General features: G+C 43.4%; 1 protein-coding gene across 5 annotated transcripts in view; it reads right to left on the bottom strand.

The window, feature by feature from the left end:
• The window catches only part of RUNX2 (RUNX family transcription factor 2), a 215,991-nt gene that overhangs the window by 82,899 nt on the left and 105,955 nt on the right, over nucleotides 1-27,137 (bottom strand). For 2 of the 5 annotated variants that reach the window (XM_048297268.1, XM_048297267.1), the window contains 2 exons: nucleotides 19,043-19,216; nucleotides 10,050-10,211 (listed from right to left, as the gene is read on the bottom strand). In XM_048297268.1, the coding sequence (XP_048153225.1) occupies nucleotides 10,050-10,211; nucleotides 19,043-19,216 (336 nt within the window). The remainder of the gene's footprint in view (nucleotides 1-10,049; nucleotides 10,212-19,042; nucleotides 19,217-27,137) is intronic. The other 3 variants (XM_048297269.1, XM_048297273.1, XM_048297270.1) reach the window with 2 other exon arrangements.

Raw genomic sequence — 27,137 nt, 5'->3', positions numbered from 1 at the left:
TACAATGAAAGATTAAACAGTGCAGGAAAACTAAGGGAGAACCTGCATTCCACTGTTTTATTCCTGTACCTCCATCTAGGGTGGTGTGTGAGAAATTAAATTAATTTTGTTAGGACTTTGCAATTGGGAAATACAAAGGCAGAAAAATTCCTAAAGGAATTGCAGAAGCACACAAAGTCAGTGAAAAATGCTTTCCCAGTGCGTTTTTTCAGGTGAGTTGGAAAAGTAGAGTGCCATTAGTAATTCAACCAAAAATAACACCTTTTCAGTGGATACGGTAGGAGTTTGGCTGATTAGGAAACGGAACTTCCATGATTTGATAGATTATAGTGAACCCACAGCAAACTGAATTGACCAAAATATTTTTTCACAATCCCTCTTCAGACTCCTAGCAAGTCAAATCAGTTCTGTGCCACACCAGCCAGTTCCCTGTGGCTTCTGCCACCTCCCTGAGATCCACCACAGCCACCTCCTGTCCTACCCACCTCTCTGTACCTGTCACCAACACAGGAACCCACATGAACCTCAGAAATCAAAATTGGTGTTATGTTCTGGCAGACAAAGTAATAGTAAAGTTGTAGCAAGTTCAAATGAGTGGAAACTAAGACAAATTCAGACTGGTAATAAGATCCACATTTCAAAGTGAGATTAATTAGCATCTGTAACCAAAGGCTGTAGTGGGTTCTGCTTCCCTGGAAATTTTTAAATGAAGACCAACTGAGTTTTTGGGCTTGCTTCTTTTCTCAAAGGTTGCCCTCAAGTTTAAATGAGAGCTAATTTGGGGAAATCTTACACCTGGGTTCAAAGGAGATGTTCACATGGGCTTCAGTGTACAATAATTGATGAATTTATACATCCGTGGAGATGTGCTTCTGTCAAGTTATTCTTCCTTGTGCCTCACAGATGAAGCTTCACCATTGCTAAAAATCCTCACGCTCCACAAAAACTCCTTGGACACAGCAGCACCATCAGGCGCTGTGTGGGTACAGGGTTGGGTTCTCCCTGAGGGGCCGCTTCACCACCTGCACACTGCACCTGGGGTCATGGGGAAACTGTCCCAAGCTCAGGAAGGCATCTCCTGCTTTTGATCCCTTCCCTCACTCTCTTTTGAGTCAGTCTGAAAGCAAATATTAAGAGATTTCCAGATTAGTGTCCCCAGATACACTCCCTTTATGCATATGAAATAGTTCCTTCTCCCTTAATAACATCCTTCGTGAGCCATGTGAAGGTATGCTCCCTCATTTTATCTCATCCATCTTCCTCTCCTTCGCTGCCGACGTTGTTTGCTTTTGTACAACCACAGAAAAACTGAGCCACTTGCATGGCTCTTGCCTTCCCTTTTGGTCACCAGTATCAGCCCAGTATCACCAGTATCAAAGCTTTTTGAAATCTGACAGCCAAGCTGGCAGGACACCAGGTTCTTTTCTGCTAAAACATCCATCAAGAGGGGAGGAGATTCGGTCATGTGTAAAATGGGGCCAACAACCGTCACTAAACCACTTCAAAAAGGTGTTTTTGAAGCTCTGCTGGGCTCTAACACTCCCTTGCTGACCAAATTCAGTGTGGTCAAATTCTGCGTGTCCAGAAATGAGAAGAAATTTCACTGAAAACCAAGGCAGCTCCAGCTTCTACCAGCAGCAGTCTTGTCCCCTTGAATTGTATTTTTTAGGGTAAAATTTGCAGAATTTAAACCATTCAGCTCCTGAAGGGCATATGATACTCCTTTACCTTACCTTCCGCCAAACACAGTTGCAGTCTGAGAAGGACCAAATTCTCCTGCATTTTATGGAACCATTTAATAAATACAGATCAGCCAATTAATCAAACCCAATTCAATGCAACAAAGATGCAAGGCCACAAAGACTTAAGGGCAACATCATAGAATCACTGAATGGTTTGGGTTGGAAAGGGCCTTTTAAGGGTCATTTAGTCCAACCCTCCTGCCATGGGCAGCGACATCTTCAACTAGATCAGGTTGCTCAGAATTCCATTCAACCTGGCCTTGAATGTTTCCAGAAGTGGGTCATCCACCACCTTACTGGGCAGCCTGTGCCAGTATTTCACCGTCCTCACAGTGGTGATTTCTTCATGTCTGATCTAAATCAACTCTTTCAGTTTAAAGCCATTCCCCTCTTGCACTGTCACTCCATACTCTTGTCAGAAGTCCCTCCCCAGCTTCCTTGTGGGCCTGTTAGGGGAGGGAGGTAAATAACTGAACCTGACCACCCTGTATGCACCAGAGAGCTTCTTCACACATGAAGATCCATTTCCTCTCCACATCAGCACACATGTGATCCTGCCTCAGCTGCCATCACTGGCTCCATCCTAGGTAAAAAATTAACAGCAATTCCACAAAGGGAATGGAGAAATCATCAAACGCCTTTGCAGAAAGATGAAACAAAGAGCTCGATCCCACAGCCTTCCTGTTAGAGGCTTATTGACTTTATTGGGAACACACATCTAGGTAGTGGCTCAGTATCTGGCCCTTTGGAAGTCTGGAATTGAGGACCCGGTTGCCCCACTAACAATTAGCATTCTGTTTACAAAACCCAGCAGAGTCAGTAAGAATAATCATTACAAAACATGCTCAGACTGTGATTCCGGTTTAAGTTAATATAATTTTAATGAGTTCTTCAGAAAAAGCCTGGCACTTATGGAAAATTTCCTTAATTAATATCAGACCCTAAATTAGTAATAAAAAAAAGCCCTGAATATCATTTGGTCTCAAGCTGGAACTAAAGTATGTTTTGGCATCATTACTAACTGTTAGCAGCAAGTTCTGGAAACAGATGCAAATCTTGATATGTGTCCTAAATATAAAACACATTGCAAAAAAAGCTCAGATAAAAATATATCTATACATCCACATATATTTGAGTGTGCTATTTCCTGCCTGTATCAGCAACAAATTTATTCCATTTCAAAACATTCCACTTGTTTCTTTTCAGTATTTTTAAAAATCCCTTATTTCAGGAATAAAACTCCTTCCCTCTGCCTTCATTCTTCCTGTTTATTTCCTCTCCCAACAGCCGTTTTAAGTAAATGAAAAGGGCTTAAAGACACACATTGTAACATTCAAACATCTGAAAATCAGCCCGCTTGTTTTACCACCTAAATATGGGCATAGGTGCCTAATTTGAGGCCACCCACACTAGAAAAATTTGAGGTAGGGATCATGCAACGCATCTTCTGGACAATTACTCCAATGAGAGATTCAACCCAGTGGAGAGGCTGCTACTGAAAGCCCACAGAAGAGTGCCAAGGTGCTGAGATTCCCAGGTGGCACCAAGTGGGCAGGAGACTAAAAATGGAAAATCTGCGGTAAACAAAATAAATAGAGCCACTGAAAAATAAAGAAAAAAAAAAAAAAAAAGGAAGGCAAGTTACAAGTTTAGGGAAGGCAGCAAAATGAGTGGGTTGTTTCTGAAGACCTGAGCTCCCCCAAGCTCTTTACTTCGCCTTGACTCAGTTTCACCTCGCAGGGAAAGCATTGAACATTAGCGAGGGGAAACGGAGACAGAGACAACCTTGAGTCTTTCAGCTTCCATTTAATTAAAAAAAAAAAGAAGAAGAAGACAGAGTGAAAATTGTTATAGTCACCAAGAAAAACATCTCAGCATAGCGAGTGCACCAGAAACCAAGCTGGCTTCTTGGGTTTGCCAAGAGCCTGAGACAATATTGCTGAAGCGTGAACTGCTCATTCATTGCAGGGGCTGCTCACATCAGGGCCATGCTGGCAATAGCCACAGCATTAACTGTTTCTCTGCTTCCCAGAGCACACAAAGAAGAAAGGAATTGTATTTTGAAGACAGCACTAATGCCTTCTCTTATGAAAGGTCCTGTCCTGAAATGTGCTTATTGCCCACAATATTTAATCAAGTTAACAGGAATTAAGGGATGAAAGCATAGCTACTTCCATGGACACAGTTTCTACTTAGTTGCTATAAGGTTTTCTGAGCTCCTTAGGAGAAGAAACAACTTTTATTTCTAAAAGTTGTTTCAAAGACCAAATTCCTCCCTAAAGGAAAAATCCTTGTTACAAAAATCATGTGAGTACATGACGCTAGCGAAATCCAAGGTAATTCAGATATAGGGTGAGAAACCCAAAATGATAACCAGTACAAGACCCCAAGAAAAATAAAAGCCCATCACAGTCAGCCTCTTTCTCATTGACATACAAACACTAAATCCAGAGGTTCAGCTGGAGCTGCTTCCATTACATGTGGTTTTTTATTACATGATTTTTCTGCTAACAAGAATGAAAATCAAATTGTGTAAAATAACAGTATTGCCCCTGATTAGGGCATGGCTGGCTTTACATTTATACTTGCCAGCCATCAGTGAGCTGGGGGAACACGAAGATTTCTTAAATTTTAATTTGTGATGAGAGTCCAGGATGGCCCAAAATATTGTGGTGATTTATCTACAGAGTGAGACGAATTAATGGGAAAGTTTGGCCATACACGAACTAGCAAACAGGGTCAGGGCATATTCTCTGGCTCTCAATCCAGTCAGGATGGTCTGGCCACAGATGTAATGTTAAATCCTGGCTCCATAACGGGGTCGCTGACTCTGAGCCGCCCACAGGAACAGGTTCAGGACTCTGCTCATTTCCAAACCACAGTTGGGACCTGTTTGTGACCATGCTGGCCAACCCCACTCAAAACCAGCCTTGCTGACAGTTTAACAGTACTGATATTTAACAGTCCAGCCCTACCACTGTGTAATTTATTGGTGAAGACACCACTTTCTGGCCATTTTAGTTCAGAGGGAGAGGTCTGCAGACTTTTGTTTAGGGGCTGATCCCAGCATCTCCCTCATCTACCTCAACATGCCCCTACTCAATGACACCGTAAATATAAAGACAGCAAAGTCCACCCTGCATGCTGTGGGGACTCCAGCTAGCGGGACAGCAGTCTCTGGGCATGGTGGCGCATCCCCAACTGATAAATATCTAGGAAGAACGCAAGCCCAGGGCTGGAAAAGGCAGGTTTGGTGATTTGTCCTACTATTTAGATTCAGTTTTAATTTTCTCATTTGTCATATGGCATCTGTCAGACACAGACAGGATCTTCCACAGTCAGCACTGAATGTGTTTGTGGTACACCTGCAGGACAGGTCCTCCAGCATCTGAAGATCTTCACCCTGCAAGTCTCTCTCAAAGGTGAAGCAAAGAGACTCGTGTTTAGGCAGAAGGGGGAGTAGGTCCAGGAAAAGTGTAGAGGAAGATAAAGCCTTCCCATCTTCCCCTTCTCAGGATTCTCAACAAAATTAAAATCAAGCTCAAACCCTGCAACAGCGGAGAAGGTCGAGGTCAGGGTGAGGTAGGGTTAAACCAGGACTAGAGTGTAATTAGGCTGTGATATGCATATGTTTACGGGACAGTTAAATTGTCTCTTAAATCACCTCAGCAAAGGCAGACTATCAGATCATACGTGCCTGTACTTGAACTACTCACCTAGGTTCGCTTCAGAGACAAACAGGCTCTTCCCAGGCACTGCCAAGGACCAGCACAGAGCACCTGCAGACCCGTCAAGTCCTGAAAATGCCAGTTTGTCCCCACTGACTCAAAAGGGAGTTGAAGGTGAGTGTCTCAGGAATGAATGTCTGCCCTGGGGACATCTATACCCACCCCTCCTTCACCTGCCTGGGAGCAGCCCTCTTGTGACTGCAAGAACAATTCGACCTGTACTCCCTGCCCTGAATCTTCCATGTGGGGAGGACTTGCTGGATCAGCCCCAAAGTGTTATGTAAAATGGCTGTGATGTGTATATTTATATGAATCATATACATTAATTACATAATAGTCACCCATGCTCCCCATCCCACATGCACTTTGGTTATGCATAGGACACAAAGACTGAGTGCATTCACTATGAACCATGAAATAAGACTACATCCCTCAGGCAAAGTCTCTCTAAAATGACCCTTTTCTTATATTCCCATGGCTTCCACTACAATATTATTTAATTAAGAATATTAACGTGCTGGGCCACCAACTTTCACTGTCTTCTGGGGAAGTCAGAGCAGACAGACATTTTAATAAAACATGGGGAATCCTGCTCTTTTTATGACTGAGTTGGAATATTAAGGTAAGGCAATTTCATGGCATCATAAACTTGTTTTTTTTTTTTTGTTCTTGATATGAATGTGAAACTTCTGGACCAGAGAGATCATGGGTTCAAAAGCTGCATGTGTGATGCCAGATAATCTTTTTTTTGCTTTGCTTTTCAGCTCATGCTGTTGAGCACTGCTCAAATACCTGGGACATATCATTATTTGTTGCAGAGCAGTGCAAACAGAGCACTGATCCCCATTTGGAGAACAGAAGATGAACGCTTGCAGTTTGGCAGCCACGGGCACACATGTGCACGTGCCTGCAGCACGCATGCAAACCTGCCAGTTGTGCAAAGCAATCATTCAAGACACTGACACAACCAGTTCAGCTGCATTGCAGCAGCTGTCCGAGGAACTCCTTGGGGTTGCAGCCTGCTGCCCTTTTCTCCTCTCCCATGGGATGAGGAACTGCATGCACTGCTACGGCAGTGGCCGATCACCTCCTGTCCTGCAGCCCCAAGCCTCTTCTGATGCTCAGCCTAATCTGGGGTTGAAACATAGGCAACCTCATGACCAAGAATCATCGGGTCCAACCCAGCAGCACCATGTTCAACATTAAACTGTGTCCCTAAGGGCCACATCCATGTGCCTTTTGGATACTTCCAGGGATGGTGACTCCACCACTTCCGTGGACAGCCTCTTCCAATGCCTGACCACCATTTCAGTGAAGAATTTTTTCCTAATATCCAATCCAAACATCCTCTGGTGCCACTTGAGGCCATTTTCTGTCATTCTGTCACTTGTGACTTGGGAGAAGAGCCCGATCCCCACCTGGCTGCCCCTCCTGTCAGGGAGTTGTAGAGAGTAAGAAAGTTCCCCCTGAGCCTCCTTTTCTCCAGGCTGAGCCCCCCCAGCTGCTCCTCACCAGACTTGTGCTCCACCCCCTTCCCCAGCTCCATTCCCTTTTCTGGACACACTCCAGCCCCTCAATGTCCTTCCTGGATTGAGGGGCCCAAAACTGAGCACAGGATTTGGGGTGTGGCCTCAGCAGGGCCCAGCACAGCGGACAGTCACTGTCCTAGTCCTGCCGCCACACTACTGCTGATACAGGCCAGGTGCCATTGGCCTCCTTGGCCACCTGGGCACACTGCTGGCTCACGTATCCATCCCAAGATGGGGAAGAACATCACCTCTTTGGCCATAGGATGAGTGTGTTTTTGGTCAAAGGAAAATGCTTAAAAGTAGCTCTTGAGGGCTGCCAGTGACAATAAAATCAGGAGCCACTTTTGCTTTATTGGATGGAATATTTTCAACATCTGGGTGAGAACAACTTTAGCAGTTGTCCAGGTAAAGCCATGGAGGCTTGTGGAAAGGCTGGGTGATGTGAAATCAGGGCAGATAGGAAGTTCTATGCCTGTAGGTGTGACAGCCAAGGCCTAAGGGGGAGGTTTTGCTCATTTTTCCTCCTGCATGATGTTAAGCAACAGGCAGTAAATATGGCATTCATTAAAATGACCTTGTATACTTTTAACAGCCTCGATAATCAGATTTCTGCCACTGTATCGGAAAGCGACATTTTTACTCAAGGCCTTATAAAACTCTAATTTCTCCCTCATGCTTTAGAGACGCCTGAAGTTTGCTAAGGATTTTAGTGTTTCTTAGCAGTCATTTTCTACCCTCTTCAAAGTTCTGGTCTCTTCCTAAATACACATTAAGTAACTGAGTGGAGATTTGCATTTCTTTGACTGTGAGGGATAAACTGTTTGCTGTACGGGGCAACTTAAAACTTGCATTTCTCTCTCTCTTTCGACATGGGAGGGGTTGGATGCTGCCCTCCCCCCGTGTGGCACTGCCAGTGAAATCCTTGAGAGGCACTGTCAGGCTTGCAGCTGGGACTGCAATGTGCCTCCTTGCATCCTGAGCATCTGAGCGGGTCCTTTAGTCAGGAATGCCGCTCTCTAGTTCTGAGTAGAGCATTTCTATTCTGAATTTCTATTTCTGTCAGCAAACACTGCACATGACCTCTGGCACTTGTGGAAGATCAAAGCCCCCTTTTTCACTCTTGAACCTAACTGGAAGCAAGATCCCCACACTGGGAAAAGGTCAGGGCATTGCAGAGGCATCGCTCGAGCCCTGGAAAGATGAAGGACAAGAAGCACGAAGGCAACTGGCCATAGAGCACGGCAGGAAAGTTCAGTCCACGGCCACACAATGTACACAGCCAGGTCTTTTAGTCACTCTGCCTGTGCCCACATGCCAGGCACTCACGTCTGAATACACACAGACAAGCAAGGGCTGCAGGGCAAGCATGCAGCGTGCAGCTGCCAGGTCCCAGCCGAGCCTCTCCTGCAGGTATTGCCACAGGCACGATTGCAAAAATAACCCATTTGACAACACAGACCATCAGGAGGCTCTGACTCAAAGAGAACCTGTTTCGGGCCAAACAAAGCATTTCCTCAGCATCAAGATGATCGGGTTTTTGACCCAAGTCAGGGCATTGCATGGAGAGCCCGCAGGAACCTGCTCCAAAACCCCCCAGCCCTCAGCCCACGTGGAGATCTTTGGCATCTCCGTGAAGGCAGAGTGCACGAGGGCTGCAGAGGGGTTTGCAGCTGTTTGAGAAATAACGCTTCCCTCCTCCAAGATGAAAGGAATCAAGGAGTCTACGCTAATCAAATCCTCCGTGCCTGCTGGCTGCAGTTCAGCTTGACAGGGATGCAGCTCAGTGGAGTGATCAACATTTCCAGTGTTGTGAGCTTGGTGGAAGGGGAAAACACGACAGCAAGAAATTCACCTGGCTGGGAGTCAAACAGGTGTATGGCAGCAGCATCCAAGATTATAATAATATCTTGCAAACATGCAAAAAATAGATGTAATAAGACTGATTCTTTGGTTTTCATTAATGAATCATAAAGGCTCTCTTTATATTACACATGGTTTTTTGGCATACGCTGCTAATATTTCCACACTTGCAAGGTTGGAGTTTTAATACTGAGCCTCCCTCCCCTAAGGTTCCTCATTTTTGGCAAGAGGTACAAGGTGACTGTGTGCCATGACAGGCTCTCTCTTACTTTGGGGCAATCAGATTACTTTACACAGATGGTTTTATCACTGACACCATTAGAGGTGAATTGTGCAATATATAAATGTGCATTTGTTTGGTAAAAAAAAAGTCTCAGTTCCTCACTGCTGTCTTGTCTATGTTCCTAAATGTATTTCCTCTCTCCTGCATCATTCCAAAACACAATTTGTCCAATCTTTACCTTAAAGTGACTCAGCTTGTTTCTGATAGGCATCTTAAGTACATATTAACTAAGGAAACAGGCTTTCTTGAGCTACTGGATTGAAATGCAGGAGAATGAACCTCAGCCTTAACTACTGAAGAAATAAAGGCATCTATTTGTCAGGATGCCTAACAACACACACACCACAAAAGTAAAGCACCAACAAATAGAGAGTATAACATTTACGTTAAAACACAGAATCACAGAATAGTTTGGGTTGGAAGGGACCTTAAGATCATCTTGTTCCAACCCCCTGCCATGGGCAGGGACACCTTCCACTAGACCAAGTTGCTCCAAGCCCCATCCAACCTGGCCTTGAACACTTCCAGGGATAGGGCAGCCACAGCTTTTCTGGGCAACCTGTGCCAGTACATAATTACATGCAAGTAAACATCCTTTTGTAGGGGAAATAAAAAAAAAAACCAAACCAAAACCTAGAGAATTTGTTCAAAGAATCATGTTCACAATTTAAAAATAATCTGATCTGAAATGGATTTAAAGTCATTCGAGAGATACATGCTCAGAGCAACATAGCAGCTCTTCCATGTTGAAAAAAAAGGGATTTTGAATCCTGCCTGCAGTGCAGGAACCCTGGTACCACTGCTGAGGTTTGCTCTCCTTGCCAAGGTTTGTCTGAGGCCACGGAGGCAGCTGCTGCCAGTCCTGTTCCTCTCTGCATAATTGTTTTAGGCAAAACAGAGTCTTTACCTGAGAGGCGTCTGGGCACATCGGTAATGGCTGGAAGTCCTGTGCCTCGAGTGGAGGACAGGGGAGTTGTGGAGTGAATGGACGGTGAAGTCATCTGGCTCAAGTAGGATGGGTAAGACTGGTCATAGGACCATGGCGGGGATGACTGCGCCTGCCTGGGGTCTAGGGGGAAAAAAATCAAAAAAAAAAAAAGAAAAAGAGAAAATTTTTTTAAAAGGAAGAAAAATTTTAAGGTATCAACAGCCTAATTGAAAGAAGTGGGATTACTGAACATACACACATCAGTGCTATGAGGAATGAGAATGCAATGAAACACAACTTGCTCCTCAACGACTCAACCCTTTCAAGTCTCTCTCTGTACTTTTCCCTCCTCAGAATAATTTCTGTGGGAAATGAACAGACCAGAGAGCAGGGTTTTAAAAATCTAGAAGTTGTGCTGCAAACTCCTGGTGTCTCTCTTCCAACATGTTATAGCAAGAGTTGCCAGTCCTCAAAGAATCAGAAAGAGAAGCAGACAGCAAGGATGAGCCCCAGGTCTGATCTTAGGAAGTGGACTTCATGGAATCATAGAATCATTAAGGTTGGAAAAGTCCTCTAAGACCATTGAGTCCAACCATTAACCCAGCACTGCCAGGTCCACCACTAAACCATGTCCCTAAGCTCCACAGCTACATGTTTTTTGAACACTTCCAAGGATAGCGACTCCACCACTTCCCTGGGCAGCCTGTTCCAAAGCCTGAACAACTTCTGAGTGAAGAAAATTTTCATAAGATCCAATCTATATCTCCCTGGCACACCCAAAGGCTGTTTCCTTCAGAGGTGGGGAGACTCTACAGTCAGCACTCGGCACAGCTGTCAAGCTGTTATCCAGTTCAAACATCACACAATACTGTTTTCAGTGCTGAAAATACTAGCCAAGGAGAAAAATGTCATTATTCTTATCAGCATCCATCAAAAAATGTCACATTTGGATGCTGGCCCAATTACCTACAGTCCCCTCAATTACAAAATATGAAACCAAATGGTTTGGTATAACTATCGGAAGCTAATGATAACTTTTGATGTATTTGCAACATCAAAATGATTTTAAGGAGGAAACGATTTTAAGGATAAACACAGCTTAATTTTTGCTGAAGCACTGGTGGAAAGAGACCTAGATTTGCTCACTTATGTTTGGATTTATAAACTATTTACTCTCAGTTAATATCTGATGATAAAGATGCCACTGAATACCTCATAAATTATGATTTTTATTTCTTTACATCAATAAAAGCAATACACTTTCAACCCCAAAGTTTGTTTTGGGCACTGCACAATAAACAGAAAACTATCTCTGAACCAGCTCATAGAAATTGTAGAACATCCCTTCAAATCCTGCCCAGTATTTTCAGGGAAGCACACCAAGCCCATTCAGTTTGGAGAACCTGCTCTATCAAAACACTGTGCTAAAGCCCTGCTTTGAAGACAGCAATGTGACAGCCACATGTCATAAGAAAAGGCTCTTTTTCAGGAAATTCAACTTTTTTTTTCTTTTTTTAACTCCTTTCCCTGCTTTTCCACACAGCAAAACCTTGTAGCTTCAGCTACTTCTTGTTTATTATTTCTCTTCAGACATGATTTGTTTGAAGAGATGTCTGGAAAGCAGATACTTCCTTGAAGCAAAATAACCATATAGATATATATAAAAAAAACAACCTTCCAACTTAATTTTAAGAGGATTTTCCTGGAGTTTGCCATGTATATTAGAGCTGAGTAATATAAATGGTTAACATAAACTTCTCAGAAATCCAAAGGACACTTGATCATTAAATGTAATGAACTTCTTTGTTTTAACAATTTCAAGGCCAGGGTTGTATAGATTGGCACAGGTTCAAATCTGACTGACTGCTCATTGTTACATCTGATATTGACATATTTCTCTGCCTCATTCCACTACGATAATTCACCATTCAGTCAATGGTAAATGATCTTCAACTGGGAACAGAAAGCCTAGGCTAGCTGGGAAAACAATCTTAAAATTAATGGTGTGTTAGGAGCACAATCTCAAATCCAAGATCCTTCAAACTCCAGGAGCTTTTCAATCTCTACTTCTGAATCGAAAACAGAGTCCCTTGAAGTTTTAGGTTTAGGTCAACTCCAATGCTAGGAGGAAATAACATAGCAGGTAAAGACTGGGAAAAAAATCATAGCAGAGGATATTTTTACATAAGTTTGGTCTAAGATGGTGGAAATTTCAGAAAAAGACGTGCCTTTCTGGAGGCTCATGGCACTCCTGCTAGTGCAATCCTCATGGCACAAGAAGTCCTTGAGCACCTCTGGCACTCTAATCACTTTGAATACCCATGCTAGACTTGGTTTTACACTTAACACCCTTAATCCAACAACTGTGAATGTCTGTGTGGACACAAGAATGACAAATAGCAAAAAGTGGTTTTTCTAAGGCTCATGGGCTATTTCAAAACAGTATCACATACTGCACTGTGAGAAGCAGGATAAGGGGCTGGATGGACCATCACTTGACCCCAAAACATATCATATATTCTTGCAACAGCTACCTTAAATACATCAGTCTTCCCGGGGAATAGGAAATAATGAAGAGGAAAATCTTTAACCAAATTGAACATTAGATGATTCATCAGAGCTCAGTGACTGAGGAGAAGGTCACAGTATGTCAGGCCAGAGGGTTACTACAATTCCTCCACACAAAGGCATGGCTGAGGTCATGGTCGAGGCAGGGTGGGAAATCTTGCCCAGGGGCTGACTGTCTTGAGATATTTTTGACCCGTTAGGCAACCGGAAAGTGAAGATACAAGTTTTACCAGATCCCAGAGCAAATGCCCTAAAGCCAACCCTTGCTGCCTGGTGGCGGTCAAGGTTTGCATGGATGTGAGAGAAGAGGGTGGTTAAACACCATCACCTTGCCAAGTCAAAGGTGACCTGTGAGCCCACAGGGCAAACATCACTGCTCAGCAGCATTGCCCAATCCGCAGTGAAAAATGCCACGAGGAAGAGCCCAAAGCTGCCTCCAATAGGCCCTGAAGGTAGACATCCTGTTCCTGTGGCACCCTCTGGTCCCACCAGGAGATGGTCTTTGCAATGGTGCTAAAGCAGTGACTTCAGCCACTGAGACTCACCATACCATCTCTTCTGGTCCCACACACAACCAAACATCCTGGGGGAAGGAGGGTGCTGGAGGCATGATAGGGATGTACCAGCTGCCACAACAGTGCTTCCAGGGCAGATCCACATGGATACTTCTGAGGCAAACATGATGAGGCCCTTAGGAGGGTCACCTCCTCCTTGCTCTGGCCCAGAAGGGGTGGGATGACTATTTAACACATACTATTGGGGAAGAAGCTATGAGGTGATTTGTGAGAGGTTTTTCTTGGCCTCCTACACCACAGACCAGCTTCCCTACTGGCTCTGGCTGGTGGGCTCCCATGTGTCCACAGGGACCCAAAACACCACATGCTCTGCAGGCACGGCACATCTTCCCCATCACAAAAAGCCCAGAACAGATGAGAAACCTTAAAGTGCTGAGGCAGAGTGCATGTGGATTCCTCCCTAAAGGAATCCCTCCAAAACAAGGAAAAATACTTAATATAAAAATAAAATGAACTGCCCAGGAGAAAGCCCCCCACATTTCCATATTGCAGACATAGGGAAGGGCTAACAGAGCATTCAACTACAGTGAAGAAGTCAGAGGGCCACTCTGAGCTGGCATTTGCACTCGAACACTTTGGAGTGATTACTAAGAGCAGTCCTCCTTTTGTAAACATTTCTGTTATGCCTGCGTGGGTGTGAGGGGAAGTGCAGCTCTCAGCGTATTCCTTCACAGCAGGCATATCGTGGGTATGCTGAGACAGCCTGGGCACAGTTCAGCTGAAACAAATCAGCTGGGCGAGGCCTAAACTAATGCGCAAACAGTTCCATCCTGTTTGCACTTCCAGGTGAACCTCAACAAAGCAGGAAATACTGAGTATTGCATATTATTTTGTGTCTAGGTTTTGCTGTCACATTTATAGTCACAGGAGATATGCAGGTTTCTTGACCTTTATTGTCTCTGACTGATTATGTCAAATGGACTGTGGATATTGATGCTTAATGGACAATAAGAGTCCTTAAAAATTAGTCCAAGATTAGATGCACCACATAAAACTAAAATTAAAAAGGAAAGAATGAAAAAGCCTGTCTAGTGACCCATTCTCCCACCACTGACATTGGCTCTCCAGTATCACAACTTCTCTTCTTCCAGCAGAAATCATCATAGGATCACACAACTGTTTGGGTCAGAAGGGACCTTAAAGATCATCTAGTTCCAATCCCCCTGACATGGGGAGGGACACCTTCCATGTTCTGAAGTGTCAATGGAGAGAAGAAAAAACCTGCAAATATCCCCAAAGAACAAGTTTTTCCAATACTTTGGCATTGGACTGTGAAGCACACTAATTTTCTATAGGAGAAAAACCAATTCCCCGTTTTCCAAGCTGAGTTACATGACCAGAGCAAGATCACAGGCTGGCAGCTCCTCAGTGTACTGTCTATAACACCCAGACATCACATGCATCATACTCTCATTTAAACCCAGCCATCAGCTCTAGTGCTGGTTGCTGCTGGTTGGATTAGTGCTACTGCCAACAGTAAAAAACAAACTGTCTGGAGCTATCTTTGGTAAACACTTAGAGCAAATATCCTCACTTCTGATCTTAACAAAGCCAAGATGACTTTCTGCATGAGTAACCCAACTATTGTTGTAACACCAACCCCCTCAGCAAAACAACAACAGCAAAATGCAACTTTTTTCTCTTCTCTAACTCTTTCATGGGTATCTTTGAAAGCCCAGGGCTTCATCTGAATTGTCCAGTTCAATCAACAAAGTCAAATCCAGTGGGGTTACACCCCAATGTACAGAAAAGTAATTGAGACCAGATTTTGGCCTGAAGAAGCTCTAAGCCCATTTCTCCTCCCATCCCTCCAACAGTCACATTTTTGAAATACAAAAAAAAAGATCAACTCAACAAATCATGCCAGGAGGGCAGCTAAGTTTTAAAAGGGGGATGGGGGAAATAAAGTTAAAAGAATAATAGGAGGGACACAAGCTTTATGAAATTGAGGTCCACAATGGCAACTTGCCAGTCAACCAGAGGATGCAAACAATTTGCATAAAATAGAGCAGGCTGCAGATTCAGTTTACACTGTCCCTGAATCAGTCCCTGTCTGCCAGTGAAGATGTATCCCCTCTCTACCTTCCTTAAGCCAGCTTTGAAGACCTTAGATCTGCTTAAAAAATGATAAGAAATGGAAGCGTAACAACCCTGAAGTGCGTGGAGAGGGGGAAGAGGAAACGGGGGAAAAAAAGGTTTCACAGGACCTGCCTTTGAGGGCTGTTATTTCAGTGATGAAAGTCACAGGTTGCCTATAGATCAGCCAGTGCCACATTGGTGATGGAGCATGAAACCTCACTTAACTCCCACTTTGCTTTCCCTGCAGCCCAGGCGATGGGGTCCTCACACCGACCACATTCCTGCCATTACACCCACAGCTTTTCCCGGCCTACAGAAGCTAATCCTCACCAGTTGCATCTTAGAAAAACAAGTTTTTGTTGTCTCATACTGGAACACTGATGCAACAGCTCAGTGTCTGAACAGGAATGCAATTGGATACTTGAGCAAGTTGCATGAGCCCGTTAGGGAAAGGGGAAAAAAATAAAAAAGCAAATATACCAGTAACCAAATGTGAATGGACAGGATTCCTGATTTATGGGCAGCAAGCAGGGTTCAAATTGGATGTGCACTGCCTCAGCAAAGGCAGCTGCTTATTGGACCATTTGTTTTTTAATCACCCTTCGATGTAGCTTTTGCTGAATCCTAGTTAAAATGCCATGTTGAATAAGGCAAACTCTGTGCCTTGTCCTGCCACAGCCCGGTCCTGTGGTAGGTTAAGGACTGAGCTGTGATTTGTTCAACCTGTACTCTGATACTTCAGGAAAATAAACACAACCTAGACAGAGAAAAGAAATATAAGAGTGAACCCCAAAGTGCTGAGTTCTTTCAGACTCAGGTGTGGGTCAGCCAGGCTTTAAATAATATGTCTGTTTAATCATGCAATAGTTATGCAAGACCTCTAGTGGAATAAAGCAAAACGTTTATGTGCTTACTAGCAATAATATGGATTTTGTGTAGGAAACCAGTATTTACTGTTCAAGTTATTAGGAATTCATTATTTCCCTAAATAATAACTAGGTAAAGAGATAATGAAATCACAGCATTTCTAAAGGAATGCTTGGTTAATTCCAATAAAGGTAATAAAAAAATCCTGTTTTTCAGAGAAGCGTCTATTCCCCTTTTAATGCATACCCAAGGCAGTGCTTATGTCAAGAAGCCAGTGGCATTCTGAGTATTCCACCACAGCACAGAAACTGGTGTCAGAGCACAGCCCAAACACCTCACTCCCCACCACCACACCAAACAGGGGGATGTTCAGCAATTTCTCACTCAACACCTGATCAAAGTGTGCCTTGTCCATGGCATCACCTTTGTCTCTCACTGACATGGTTTGTGTAGCGAAGAGTATCCATTCATCCCACAAGAAGAATCCCAGAATAGGGACTGCCTGCAAAAAAGCATCCCAGCACTTTGGTGGAACATCAGAGCATGCTGAGCTTTACAGATTACAGTCAAGGTCTCAAAGAGCACCAAAAAGCCTGGTGGGAAGCTAGTGCAATTCCCAGAGCTTGCATCCATGTAACATGCTCACATCAATCAACTTTTTAAATGGGATGGCCACCAGAGAGCAAATGGAGAGCTGGCTGTTGGACTTTTCTAAACTGAGGAGGAGGCAAGGGTGAGAAATAACATCACAAATACTGCATCAGACCATTTATTCACTACAGACTCCTCACCATTTTGGGCGAAATGAGAGCAATTTGGGATTCTAATGTATCGCATGACCTTGAGTTTATCCAACAATAAAAGCACGTAATCCATGAGAGATGGGAAATCCAGCCTGCCTCCCTTGGCTCAGCTCACTTCCCTCTGCCCTACCAGCACTGCATCTTCCCTCTCTTGATGAAGTCTCAGCTGGTGCTTTGAACTGCTGACTTAAATTTGCAGAGAAGGCAGGGAATGCCACACAGCTTTGTTTCCAGTCAGGCTTATTGAAAGCTCATCTGAAGTTTTCACCTCCCAGATCTGTAAATGCTGCTGCTGCCTCATAACGAGGCAGAGAAGTAGTCTATTAATCAAAGCCAGCAGAACATTTTCTACAGGAGGCATTTATGTGAAGGAGAGCAGCATATGAGGTTACACTTAGTTAGGAAGAAAATTACAAGGGGATCTCAGTTCTTGTGCTTCAGGGCATAAGCTGATCGCCAGATGGGGTCAGGAAGAATTTCACCCTCTTTCGTTCCTAGATATAGTGTTGCACAATAGGTAAACTATGGAGGCACAAGGAAGAAGGAAAAAAAAAACCTGCTTACAGCCTGGATTTCCCCCCTGCTTTCTTGGGAACTATGTCTACAAATACTGCCAGACAGAAGAATTGGTTAGAAAAAAATACTGTGTTTTAGTTCGGCAGCTCTTACCCAGAAAATGGTATGCACAAGAACCCTGAATTCACATGTCCAATGAACAAAACACGAAGCCTGGCCAAAGAAACTGGAAGCTGGGGGGCAGAAAGTACCATGTAATGGGTACAATCAACATATTTAATATATTATAAACATTTTAGTTAGACTTCTAGATCTCGGAGAACTTTGCCACAGCTCATGGGAACAATTTTTTTGTTGCAATTCCTTGAGTGCTTTGGGTTCAAACTAAATCACTTACTTCTCTTTCTTACTGCAAATTAATAAACTGGTTAAACTTAAAAAAAGAAGGAAAAGAAAGAAGAAGAAAGCCACAACACTTTGTTAAAACCGCTAAGTTTCAGCTGGTATCATGTCAAAACCACTTGAAACATGAAACTAGAAATCTTCCTAGGTTGACTCAAAGACTATGTCTCTACTAGGAGTGCTTTACCAGGAAAGGAATGCTGGTGTATAATACTGGCAAAGGCCTCTGCTGTGGATGCAACTGTAGCAGCAGAATTGAGTATTAAATTGGTCTAGGGAATTGAGCCAAGAGCTTTGTTGACAGACTTGCATCTAGGTGAAGTTCTCCAACAGTACTAACAATTGGTCAGGGGTAACACCTCTTCACATCCTGGATAGACACAAACATGTCAGCACAAATTTAGAATCTAGAAATGCCCAAAGTTAGGTAGAAGTTGCTTTGAAATTATTTTGAAAAATTTAACCAGCTCTGACTTCAGAAAAAAAACAACATTGGTTTATTTTGTAGGCTTCACAGTTTTGCTGCAAACTTCTGGCATAGCTGCAGTTAAACATCTTATTTCAGCCTTCTAATCTGTGACACATGGTGGGTTCTTTATGATTTCTCTCAGCACAATGAAATCTGTCTCTCAGCATGCAATCATAAATGTTGCATACAACCCTCATGAGCAACCTTTGGAGATTTCTCCATAACCCAGTTCATTTATTGTAACCGTGGTCAGCACTGGTGGTGGAAGGAAACCACCATGTGAGAAGATTGTATTATTATCCCAATAAAAAGACCATTAAGTGCTGGCTGCTTCCCTTAACATGAGTGCAAAATAACAAGGCTGAATAAAAATGTTCATTCTATTATACTCTAATATGTACTATCGCAACACGGAGAAGGCAGAGCAGCATGGCATTTAGAATTTCACCAGATCCCTACCCAAATGACCTGGATTGACTATTTTAGATTTATGGCAAAAAGATATTAAAAAAAAAAAAAAAAAAAGACATTTTCAGCTTCAAGCACTATAGCAAAATCCACTTCCCACCTAGCTTTGCTTGGAGAACATCCCCCACTTTGTAACAGCCTCTTTGACTGCAGCTGAGACACAAATATCCATAAGCAATTACTACCAATGCCTGTGCAAGTCAAACCTATGGTTCTATCTCTTACCTGTAATCTGACTCTGTCCTTGTGGATTAAAAGGACTTGGTGCAGAGTTCAGAGAGGGCCGTGGGCTCTGGGTCGGGACCCCTACTCTCATACTGGGATGAGGAATGCGCCCTAAATCACTGAGGCGTTCAGAGAACAAACTAGGTTTAGAGTCATCAAGCTTCTGTCTGTGCCCTGGAAACAGCAAATCATAAAATAAAAGCGTTAATAACAAGATTTAGTAATTTAACACATCCCCAAAAAACCCCAAAGTGGTCTTTAAGGACCTGTTATTAGATTTAATGGATCTTCAGGTATCTCAGTTACCCCCAATAACACAGAAACATTGTGAGGGGCTTGTGTTTTGGACATGGTTGCACTGGTGAAAGCCTTATCGAGCACAACTGTGCCCATACAGGGGTAACATGTTACAATTTGGATCAAAATAAGCACTTCTCAGGACACCCACACAAGGTCTTTTTTTGTCTTTTTTTGTCTTTTTTTTTTCTTTTGCTGCTTTAACTACCCAGGGTAGTTAGAGAGGCAAATTTTCCCTTCCAGAAGCAAGCCTCATATGTACATACAACTTATCAACTGGGACAATTACTCCGTGCCTGGTTTATATGTTGTGGATTTTTGCTAAGAAAATGCAAGCTTTTCTTCTCCCCTTATTTTTTTTTTTTCTTTAACTCTGTCATAGTCAGTCATTAGCTTTCATTCCTCCGTGAGATTTTCCAAAAAGTAAATAGTCCCTGTCAGTTGAGAAGAGCAGCACACAAGGAAAGCCTCCAAGGCTGCTGGCCAGGACTGGGCCCTACACACCCTTGCATGGTCAGCCTTCCTCAGTGCTCCTACTGCAATCACTCAAAACAAGCCAGCTGCCCCTGGACATATTTGGAACACTCATTTAGGGGTGTCTTGCTGTCACAATATAAAGGGGAAAAACAGCAAAAGCAGCAGAATGCCCCCAATGGTCCTGCTCATGTTGTCATTGAGTTGTATCAAGAGCAAAGGCTTTGCTTCTCTAATGGTTGTATTTTTACTCCTAGGTTTAATTTCTTTCCAAAGGAAGCTCCTTGTCCAATGATGCTCTCGAATGTGAGGCGCAGAAGGTGTTATTTCTATCATTCAGCACACAGAGAAACAGGCATGTATAGAGATTAAGGACAGGACTAATTTTACTTAACTTCAGCCATTCATAAATCAGGCATCTAGTCTAAACTCTTCTAATGTAGATTTCCTCTTTGGTTAATGGAAAGAAATAGCTACTTCCAGAGGGCAATTCATCTCATTTGTCTCTGACACTTGCCTTAAAATGGCATGATTCACCTCCTGAATTTACTTTCTCTTCCTTCTCTGATCAGAGAGGGAGCACACATGACTGGTTTAATTAGACACCCTCACCATTAGTCAACGTTAAATGGAATGAAGCTTACCCTAAGTTACAGATCAAGGTCACACAAAAAGCCTCTGGCAGAGCTGAAAGGGGGCCCTTGACTGCAACCCAGAACCACATCTGCCTCCATCCCTCTAAGCAGTGCAGGGCCACTGGCACAAGCAATAACTGGATAGGATATCTTAATGCTTTTAACAATAGGAAGGGTCCCTGGTAAGGTTTGGGCTTGAACCCTTCCAAATAATCACCAGTGGCTTGAGATAATCCATGTTGTCCCTCAGTGTGAACACAGCCATCTGTCTGGAGCCTACAATGGTTCAGCTCTGCAGGCATGAGAAGATTGTCCCATTAGTCTTTGGGCCATAGAACCAATTCCAACACTGTTTAATTTATTTTAGAAGCAGAAATGAGGCCACCAAATCTTGGGATTGAACTATCAGGCTGCCACTGCTAAAAAAAATGTTTTTTAGTAGTAATTCTCACCAGAGTACTGAGTACATGGGTTCACACCATCTAATTGGTACCACAGTGCCAACATGACACATAGGCAATGCAATATCCAAACTAAATAAATCCAAACTGGATTCAGAGAAATCATAGCTCTAGACAGAGAAGGATTCAGGTTGGGAGATGAGGGGAAACTTGATGAAATTTAACTTTGGAGAAACTTCTCTAGCAATTTAAAAAAATTTGTTAGTTGGCCCATAATTTGGTGCTTTGAAGTCTGGGTTTTCTCCCCTGTAATGACTCAGTCTAAAAGCATGGGGTAGGCAGGAGCCTTCTCCTTAAGGAGAAGGTGCTGCTCCATGTTAGAGCTGACATGCGTGGCTACTCTCTTCAGAAGGAAGGCATCAATCACTTTAAATGGGGATTGATTTTCGGTGGGCTTGTAAAAACTCCATAATAGCAGCTTAATTAACAGGGTCACATCCAAGCTATACTCCTTAGCATTATATTCTCAATCTATTTAAACTAAAACTTGTAGAAACTGGATGCTGCTAAATCTGAAGAAACTACATTCACATACACATGCAGTCAGTATTCTCTTGGGATTTCTCCATCTTCTTTTGCTCCACAATTTTTATGTATTTGCTTTTCTCTTTGCCAGTCATATTTTCCACTCTGTTTTTTAAGGGCATCTCCTTCCCCTCCCTTTTTCTGTTCTGCTCATTCCTAATCATGCTTTTGCAAATTGAGCAACCTGGTCTAGTGGAAGATGTCCCTGCCCATGGCAGGGGATTGGAACGAGATGATCTTTAAGGCCCCTTTCAACCCAAACCATTCTGGGATTCTGTGAAATTCAAGAGGGCACAAAATAAGGCAAACATCATCAGCCCATCTCTGGTCTCACACATCAAGGTTGATTTTAGCTGCAAATGAATCCAACCCCAAAGTGAATCTTATTTAGAATTTTTGTAGAAAAAACCCTGTGCTATGTTCATATAATACCCTTTATAACTAAAGAATCACTAACAAACTAGTGTACAATCTATTTCAACTGTCTTCAGAAAACTCAATGAACACTTATTATAGGTTACCACCACTACTGCACTAACCTGTGCCAGATAACCCCCATCCTTGTTTTCATCATGTCCTGTTTGGTCATACTTTATTTTTGAAAAGAAGTAAAATTTTTTAAAATTTTAATTGTTAGAAATGTTAGTTAGCTTTGTTAGAAAAGAGTTTATACTTAATTACATGTATTATAGCAGAGCTCTGGATAGCAGAGCACTTTAGGATAGGCAGGAGGAAAAAAAGGAAAAAAAAAAGAAGAGGGGAAAAAAAGGAGAAGGGGGGTACAGAAAGAAGAAAAAAGATTTCCACATCTGGTTGAATTGAAATGATCTATAGATGTGTGAGTTTGGGTGTTACCACTCTCCCCCCTTCCCCTCCCCCAAAAAAAAAATAGGGAAAAGAGAGCTCTATGCACATCTGGAAGACCCCAGGCATCAATGGAACTGCAAGTCCCCAGAAACCAGCAAGGGGCCAAATCAAGACTTGCCTTCCCCTTCTGGACATTTAAAATTTAGAGTTGTAACATGGAGTCATGTTGTGACAAAGGGATCCACAGAAGGAGCTACAGTCCCCCAGTGAAATGTCCCAGGGAGACAAGATGACATCACAGCTTTGCACACTATGGGTTACTCTGCTATGATAAAGGCTCAGACGTGTTCACACTGAAAGTAAGCAGGAAACTCAACAAAACCTTTGTATTCAGGAGGTGCTCACAAAGGCGTGTGGGCAACTTAAATAAATCTCCTGCCTTGATTTCTGTGCAGAAGAAAAAAATCCTGTTAAGTATGGAGGAGCCATGAAGTATGGGCTGAAAACACTCAAAAAATACCTTCTGAGTAGCACATAAGCAGCAGCAATGAAATATGTGATACATGTTTAAAACTCATTCCACAAGCTGCTTTTCATCTCTCATTGATATATGTGCCCGTTGACAGAGAAATTCCTGATCCCAGGGGAGTGTGCTAAGAAAGGCTGTATTCCTCAGTCTCAGTACTGAGGCATAATTTTATTTCAGGAAAAAAGATTAGGGTAGCAAGTGTGGATAGCTGAGGGACAATCCATGATCTGCTGCAGCAGTGAGTACATTAAAAAGCAATATAAAAACTATGTGAAGAGTAGAATAAAATAGTGTTACAGCTATCCCAATGCCTGCAACACTGCATTTAGTGCCTGTTGCTCTGTTACAGAGATGAATTTGTAGAATGGATTGGGCTTAGAGGGAAAAAAAATGCTTATGGACATAAACAGTCTTGGATGTGAAATGTGGTCAAAAAAAATGGAAGCTGACCCATGAATCTCTGACTAAGGATGAGACCCAATGGCCACTGGAACAGATCAGGTCACAGGTGAGAAGATGGGAAAGAAATTAGAAAAATTGAGAGTTCATAGCCAATAGCTAAACAAGCTGTTCTTATTTGTCTGCTGGCAGAGTACAAAACAAGCTGGATATCAGAAATCCAGTGCTCACTCCAAAATAACAGGAAATATTCTGATCTTTCACCACTACTCAGCTGTTTCAAGCCAAACACCAACCTGAGTATAAGTTTCTGGAGACAGAAGCATTGTCATTAATCCTCTCCAGTGCCAATTTTGGCCATTTTACATGAATTAAACCAGAAAACAGTACTGAGAGAGTGCAATAAGGTCATGAAAACTGCAGCCAGCCAGTCAGTGCCTGTGCTGCTGCTTCTGCTCGCCAGCCCAGCACAGCCTCAGAACATGTTCATGTGGCCCAGGGAAGCTGATGTTCAATTATCACATCCCAGGCATGGCAGAAGATGTGAGGAGTCTTCATCTCCAGCTTAATCATTTCAGTTTAAACTAAGCAAAGGACTGTCTCCCAGATCAAAGCAAGGCAATCTCGAATCTGCTGGATGTGGTAACCGGGAAGGGACGTGAGCTCGTCTCTCATCACTGAACTTCCACCGCTCTGCTGGAGAAGGCAAGATGTAAATCGGGCTGTGGAAGAGGCTGACTTGCAGAATGTAAATGTGGTGTTGATGCTTGAAGATTTTTACCTCCTCAGGGAGGAGGAGTGTGCATTTTTATCTTTCAGCTTGTGGGTGTGGAACTGAAAACTAATCAGATTATGCTACACGTGGCCCTGCCAGATGCTGACACTCAGGGACTCCCTTTCTTTGTACCGTGTACACCACCCACCAGCTTTTTTGTGTGGTTTTTTTTTTTTCCTGGTACCAAGGAGATCTGGTTACCAGATTTTCAGCAGATGCTTTTATGACTCTCCACTGGGTTAGCTATTTTCAGTCATCACCCAGCTCTATCTTTTTCTGGTTTTGCCTTAACAAGGAGAAGTATCGTGGGAGTCAGATGACTCCACAAAAAGAGCCAAGGGAAGGCAGAAAGGTCATGGCAGTAAGAGCCTGGGTTGTCACCTGCTGGAGGCACATTTTCTGGGACATCCCAAGCAGAATGGAGGATGATGACCCATTGAGAAATGCCAGCATGGCTTCTGTTTGCTCTATGTCAGGAGTGCACTCTGTACCAGATAGTGAAGTTCAGAGTCATTCCGTGGAGTGCCTACAGCTGGAAAAGGCAAACAAAATTCTTTGAACACCAGGGCTAGTAAGCAAGGATTTCTACAGCTCTGGATTCAGTGAACCCAATGGAAAATGGAGTTTCCTTCAGGTTAACGGGTGGCAGAAAGAAGAAGAATCACCTAGTTCATGACCTGTGACTTTGTAGCCTGTGCACCTCTGCCTCTTGACTCCAAGAGAAACACAAGAGAGATCAAGAACCCAAATTTTGATTATTCCCACTGTTCTCCAAAGGTGAAGTGCTCTAAAAAGGTAAAGAGTGGGCACATTTTTTCCTACTAACCCTGTATATCTTTGAGACAAACACTCTGATTTGTCTCTTTTAACACTGGAACACCAGCAGCATTCTAGTGTACATTCTAGTGTGTACACTTCTGCATACACATTGTAGAAGACAATTTCACACCACAAAAAATACAAGCTACTTGTCCTCTGAATTTCATCACAAATTCTCCCTAAATTGTCTTTGCAGGCCTACCTGCATTTCATCCCATTTGGTCCCATGGATGAGGTGTAACTGGAAGATACTGATATGGGCTGGGATGAATTCAGCTACAGGCTGATAAAGCTGAAGTCAAGGGACCCACATTTATGCCAGGAAAGGACTTGAGACCTGAGCCTAAGGCTTCCTAGCAGCTGTTATGCAGGGACTGAATAATGCTGAGCATTCAGCATGAAGCAAACATATTCATTGTTCTGTTACAAATTTCAGACAATACTTTACTGCAGCAAGATGTCACTCCAAAGTAGTGTCAGTCTAGCCACTGGAGGTAAAAATAAGGGAGCCATAAACCAGAAGCACAGAAGATTCACATCAGCACTTTGCAAGGAAAAAAATCTCCGAAGAAAGTCATGAGGGTCCCTCTTGTGTCCCTTGTCTTGCGACAAATAGCCATCCAGGGCTGGTTTCTCCCCACCCAGTCCTACTGAATGCAACCAATCCAAAGTTCAAGGGAAAAAACCCAAAACACAAGAGCCAAACAATTTTTGCCCAGGAAAGGGGAAAGCTTGGAACCCTTCCAGTCTCTTGGGTAAAGAGACAATTATGAGAAGAAAAATATAATCCACCCAAGAGACATAATTACATAATTAGGCCATAAGCTGTGCATAGGAAAGGTTCTTATAGTTCATAGAACAAGGAGCTACATAGGTGCAGTAACTGTAGTTAATTCACTCAATGGAGAAAAAAAAAAAGTTTGTTTTTTAAATAGCTGAGGGCACCAGTTTGCATTAGACTGGGAGGTTATTCTCCCGACTGTACACAGAGCCCTGTTAGTGACAACAGGAGTCACTCAGGCGCAGGCAGAAAACAAGCCCCTGTCTCTTTTTGTTCGTAAAAAAGGCAATTTTTTTTACCCAAAGCAGCTGAGGCCAGTACCTGAAACAACTGCAGAGAAATGGAAATAAATAAAGACAGGGGAATGCATTCGGTGGAGGGGCTCGGTTCCTATGAAACAGATCTAATGTGTATCCATTTGCAAAAATCCTAATGAGCTCCTCTTCCCTGACCACAGGTATGGGTCCAAAAGAGCCAGATCTAGATCCTGGGGGAAACAGTGACATTGCCATCTTCCCAGAGCTGTGGCTCCTACCCAGGGTGAGCCAAGGCAGGGGGAGGTTGGAACCTCAGCGCTGAGGCCAAGCCTGTGGAGCACCTCTGGTGTTGATCATCTCCCCACTGATTTACTGGGAACAAAGGGAATGTCCTCTCAGCTCATCCCGTGGGCAGCCTGCCCAGCATAGGACAAAAAGAGCAGGTTGGCAGGAGGAAGGGACAGGAAGGGTGAGAAGAAATGACCCGTGGGGGTGTAACCTGTGCCTCTTAGCACCCATTGGAATGACTAAATCTTTTGAGGATACAAAGTGTGTTTTAAAATTCAGCTGGGGGCTGTGAAGAGCATGGATCCAGCTGAAAGATAGACCCAGAGGTCGGGGGTTTTCAGCAAACTGCAACAGCTGCAAAGGAGCCTCCTGCTCACTGAATTTCTCTATACAGAGTTGAAAAATGCCTCCTTGGAGCAGGGCTCCAGGCTGCTCATCTGTCAGACAAGGGACTGATGGGGGCAGGTGTCAGGGGCCGAGCTGGCCAGACACTGCACAGGGAAAGGTGTGTTAAAGCAGAAAAATCAGAAGATTTAACAAATGAAACCGAAATGGTGCTTTGAGAAAAAGGACAGGCTGAGCCAGAAAGAGCTTGAGTGGGTTTGCCCTTGCACCATTTTCCTCCTACCCTCCAACTCATCCCAGCGTTGCAGCCCGCTGCTCTGACCCTGTACTCCAGGTGGATGAGCCAGGTCTCCCCTTGCTGCAGTGCTGGCATTGTTCCTTTCTCTTTTCTTTTTGAAAAGCTTTTGAATTCTGATTAGGATTTTGAAGCTTGTTCTGCAAAGTTGAGCAACACCCCATAGGAGTATCAGCCCAAACTGGCCAGGTCAGGGAAGGAGCAGGTGGGACCCCCTTGTGCCACGATGCTCTGCCTCCACCTTTATCCATCCTTCATGAACATAAAGGAATCTGTGTTCATGTGTGCCAGGAAACCATCTAAACATTGCTGGCATGGCCTCTTGGAGACATTAAAGACAACTCATATAAACAGAGACTGTCACGCAAGTCTTGGTCCCTGCCTTAGCTCCCTTTGCATGCTGGTATC

The sequence above is a fragment of the Corvus hawaiiensis genome, chromosome 3, assembly GCF_020740725.1.
Source record: "Corvus hawaiiensis isolate bCorHaw1 chromosome 3, bCorHaw1.pri.cur, whole genome shotgun sequence".
Classification (NCBI taxonomy): Eukaryota; Metazoa; Chordata; class Aves; order Passeriformes; family Corvidae; genus Corvus; species Corvus hawaiiensis.
The sequence above is the reverse complement of the archived record's forward strand: the minus strand, read 5'-3'. Positions and strand labels throughout refer to the sequence as shown.